General features: G+C 52.2%; 1 protein-coding gene across 1 annotated transcript; it reads right to left on the bottom strand.

The window, feature by feature from the left end:
• Positions 1 to 975: 975 nt before the first annotated feature.
• On the bottom strand, positions 976 to 2,722 carry LOC119309207 (flavin-containing monooxygenase FMO GS-OX-like 8). The gene has a single exon (XM_037585239.1). It carries the CDS (start codon positions 2,678 to 2,680, stop codon positions 1,253 to 1,255), a length of 1,428 nt encoding a protein of 475 aa, XP_037441136.1. The 5' UTR covers positions 2,681 to 2,722; the 3' UTR covers positions 976 to 1,252.
• Between the last annotated feature and the right edge of the window lie 2,191 nt (positions 2,723 to 4,913).

The raw sequence follows: 4,913 nt of genomic DNA, 5'->3' as shown, positions 1-4,913 counted from the left end.
AGCCACTTTTCTAAAAAAACATGGACTTTTGGTCCCGGTTGGTGCCACCAACCGGGACCAAAGGCCCCCTGACTGGGCTCGGCGCACAGGGCCACGTGGAGGCACATTGGTCCCGGTTCGTGTTCGAACCGGAACTAATGGGTGGAGGTATTAGTAACGACCCATTAGTCCCGGTTCATGAACCGGGACTAAAGGCCCTTATGAACCGGGACTATTAGGTGTTTTTCTACTAGTGGAGGGAGCGGTGAGGGGTGGTGAAGCTAATGCTGCCGGTGCTTCAGGAAGCAACGCGGCTTCTCGAGCGTGGCAGCGCGCGTGCAACCGCACCTGCCCACGTGCACCGTTCGGGCCTGACCCTGAAGAAACTGCCGATTCGTGCGTTCCCAGTGAGCCAGGCCCAGAGGTGCTTTAAGAAACGTGCGATGCAGACCCAATAATGTATGTGGGCTACCAAACATGCCGAATCCTTCCCGCGCGGGACTGGTTGGACCTTATGCGGGCAACCAAACACGCCCCTCGTGAAGACCTTTAGGCCGCTACAACAATCTGCAGAGAGTCCAGTGTCGTAGGCTGAGGTGGCGTAGATGATTGAGTGATCCAACCAAAGATGATGAACGCTACTACCATCAAGGGATCAACAGTCCCATATTGGATCCGACCCCACGACCTTCCTTCCTCGCACCTTCGGCAGTAAGAGGGCCCGCCGTCACCGCGACAAGAGCCGGCGGGAGTGGTGGTTGGTGAGGACGACCCGACGGTGGCAAGTGCGTTTCCCCCGGGTCGCCCGACCCAAGAGCGGGACAGGGTATGACGGTTTCTGAGGACTATGAGTTTAACTAAATGGAGGATTATCTATGTTGCATAGAATGTTATTTGGATCTTGCAAAACCAATTGTGGATTCTCGTTTTATGCCCATCCCATCCCTCATTCCCGGTACCTTGAGCACCTCTTTTTTTATCAACTTTCTTTCTGTCACAACCAAACCATTTTATTTGTACAGAAATTAACCACTTCCTCCTATACAAAATAAATGTTGCAGTTTTGAACTAAGGGAGTAGTTACATTCTTGTGAACTCGAATAGAATGAAATAAAATCTCGCAGTGAACCTCTGAGTCTCTGACGCAGTTCAGTTGAGACTTCAGAGTGAACTACGCCTAAGCACCAGGTCAGAGCAAGCTAAACTTAGGTACGGATGGTACGATCTTCAGTTGAGTCGGAGCTTAGCTATGACCTGGGCATCAAGGTCAGCTTCAACCGCAGCAACCGTAGTTTTGATCTTGGGCTTGAGCAGCTGCGGCGTGCCATCTCTGCAGGCCCTTCCGGACGTTTTCGCTGTCGTCCTCGCGGTCGCGGAAGGTCTCCATGTCGTCGTTCATGTTGGCGATGATGGACACGAGCAGCTCTATCTTCCAATCCTCGATACGCGCGAAATCGCAGTACTTCTCCCCGAACTCGTACATTTTCTCAGGATCCACGCCGGCGATGTCGTGGGTGTACTTCTTCGGCACGCCGGCTGCCTCCCTGGCCCGGTAATACTCCTCCACGGACCGCAGCATCTCCTCCTCCGGCGGCAGCGCCCGCCGGCCGGACAGCACCTGCGCGACCCACTTCCCCTGCGCCTCGAAGAACCACGGCACCAGGACCTTCCTCGGTATGCCGACGAAGGAGAGCGACGGCGCCAGGGACGGCGGGAACACGTGCTCGAACAGCGGCCCCACGCGGTTGTCGTCGACGGTGACCGCGCCACCCGTGTCCAGGAACGTGAACGAGTAGGTGTACCCCGTGCAGTACATGACAGTGTCGGCGTCGACGGAGGAGCCGTCGGCGAACGCCACGCGGCCGTCCGCGTACAGACGGTCTATCTGCGGGTGGAGGTGCAGATTGGCGTGGTTCGCCAGCATCTTGGACATCGCCGGCGTCATGGCCTCCTCCATGGACTTGGCGGTGAGGTGCACCTCCTTGGCGACGCGGCGGAGGTCCAGCGCGATGTCCTTGCCGCTGTCCCCGCACCCGATCATCACCACCACCTCGCCGCGGAACGGCTCCGGCGTCCGGTACGAGTGGCTGTGCAGCTGCCTCCGCCGCCAGTCCTCCATGCCGTTGATGGTCAGGAGCTTCGGCTGCGAGTAGTGGCCGGTGGCCACGACGACGGCATCGAACACCTCCTCCTTCTCCTCCTCGTCCGTGCCCGTGCCACCGAGGTGCACGGTTCTCACAGCCCATTGATGCGTCGACGACGTGGGCACGGCCGCGACGCGCGTGACCCTGGTGTTGAGTCTGACGGCGTCAGCAAGCCCGAACGCGTGGCAGAACTCCCGAAGGTAGCAGTACACCTCGCGGTGGGTCGGGAAGCGGCGAGGGTCGCGGCCGGCGACGCCCTCCCTGGGAAAGAACTGGAAGTCGGAGAAGCCCATGGCCTCCCGCGGGCTGATGAGACGGAGGCAGGCGTACATGCTGCTGTGCACGCGCACCGGCGCGGCCCCGGCCTCGAGCAGGCCGTCATCGTCTGTCCTCGGGTCGTATAGCCACTGCCCGCCGACGTCGCCTCTCTGCTCCATGACCGTCACGACGTGGCCCTCTCGCCGCAGCTCGCGCGCCGCCGCCATACCGGCCATGCCGGCTCCCACGACGCACACATTCTTCGACTCCAGCTGCAGCGGCGGCTCAGCTGAGACCATTCCGATCACCAACCACGCACGAAGGAGGGAGTTTATGAAATTTTTGGAGACGTGCGACTGAGCGAGCGAGTCTTGAGTGCTTGACTTAGCTTTATATAGGACACCAATACTAACGTTTAATTTTATTTTGCTAGAAAAAAAATGAGACCAACTCAAGGACTAACCCTCGTTGACTTTTTTTATAGGAAAAACTCCGCGAGCATCATGCGTTCAAGCCGGGACTTGAACTCCGTGAGCTGGCAGCAACCTCAGCTGCCCAGCCAACGAATTGACACCCCGTCCTCAATTGTTGCTAGCACTTTGGTAGGGTGAAGCTAGTGCATCGACTGATGAACCGACAAGACGAATCCAGGTCCAGACTTGTTAGGTATTCTGTTGCCCCATTTAGAAATAAAGGAGCTCTCGATGATTAGCTCAATCCCAGCTACTACTCTGTTTGTGCGATCTGCAGCAAGACAATACGTGACCTACACCCATAACATAGCCAAAAATTTCTCGTAAAAAAAATATACTCCCTCCGTCTAGGTGTGTAAGTCATCTTACGAAAACCAAATAATCTCAAAATCCTAAGGCGCGATGCATTAACTTCTACCTTGTTTCTTGTTTCTTCACATATCAACCAATAAGAGACAAGAGGTGTGCATGCTTTTAATGACTTGAGACTATCAAACACGACATGCAGTGGTTAGTTCATTGCATGCAATGCTATTAATTAGTAAATAAACATTAATGTCTCTCGTTTTCCCCTCCTCCTTGATCACGGTGCACAACCTAAAATGACTTACTCACCTAGACGGAGGGAGAAGCCAAAAAAGACAAATAAATGCTCATTGTCCTCCAGGTTTCTTAGATTATCCCCGGTGACAAGTCATCACACACAGGCCACCAATCTATCTTTACCCGTCGAGTCGACGACGCTTTAATAATGCCAGTATAATAATATACGTGAATGATGCACACGGACCACGAGCACATGAGTTCGTCCAGCAGCGACTTTTCTGGGGTTCAAATCCATGGGCGATTTGATTTCCACCATGCAAGTGCAGGATCATTCGTGGGTATTATTTCCCCTAAATAGCCCTTTTTGGATTTTAAGCACTGTTTTTTTTTTTTGCGCTCGAGGATTTTAAGCACCTCAATGTCCCTCCGAAGACTTAGAATGATGCTATACACACGATGTAGACTGCACGATTTATGGACGATGTTGTCAATCTAGCCGTTGGTGTGGGGAGCAAACTCTAGAACATTGTCTGATTATGCATCGTGCATAATCGGCCAAGCACTGTCGTTCTCAGAGTAGTTCCGAAAACTTATTGATAAGTCTGGCGTTGACATGCAAGTATGAATGTTGACTTGTGCAGAATGATGGTTGGGCAGTGACAGCAGTTGCGTATCACATGTAGTTGTTAGGATCGTGGAAAAGTGATGACGACAACACATAAAGGTCGTTGATGGTGGTGCTATTCAAGCAATCAAGCTCGAGCCCTGGTTGAAAGCCTAGGTCCAACCCGAATTGGTTAGGGCATCTCCAATGCCAACCCTCAAACCGCCCGCAACCGTTCGGACTGCTCGGTCTGGACATGTTTGCCATCCAATGCGGACCTGTATCGGTCCGTCGACCGGTCCAGACCTAATTTTTCCCGCAAACTGCAAACCAGCCAGGGGGGGGGGGGGCTTTGCAGCCATCCGGACCGCAGCCACGCCTGTGTCAGACAACTGTGGCCAATAGTACAATTTTTGGTTTATCTTTTTCCTTTAGAGTCTCCACATAACACCTGTTAGGAGAGCACTTCAGTAGACCAAGAAATGAGTTCACGTCTTTAATGGAGATTACATATTTAATCACGGTGATATGACCTGTTATATAGTTCCCGATCAAGACCATATAAGCACACTAAATAAATAAACATGACCTCTCGCAAAATGTGCTAAATGAAGCAATGTAACCCACTACAAAATGACATTTGACTATATATACTGTCTGAAGAATACAACAATAAATAAAATGTTAGGTCAGAAATGAAGCAAGTGGAAACAACAAATCCTCCAAAAATTCTATATACTAGAGGTTGCCACGCGCTTCCTCGCGCCGTTCTTCACTCATGAAATTAACTCTCTTTTTCTTTAGCATGTCATTGCAGTTGGTTTTGTCATTTTGATTCTATCTATGTTGGCTTGGATTTCAATTATGTTCCGACCATACTTTCTTTTCATTCATATATCTTGTTCGGCT

The sequence above is a fragment of the Triticum dicoccoides genome, chromosome 5B (genome assembly GCF_002162155.2).
Source record: "Triticum dicoccoides isolate Atlit2015 ecotype Zavitan chromosome 5B, WEW_v2.0, whole genome shotgun sequence".
Classification (NCBI taxonomy): domain Eukaryota; kingdom Viridiplantae; phylum Streptophyta; class Magnoliopsida; order Poales; family Poaceae; genus Triticum; species Triticum dicoccoides.
The sequence above is the reverse complement of the archived record's forward strand: the minus strand, read 5'-3'. Positions and strand labels throughout refer to the sequence as shown.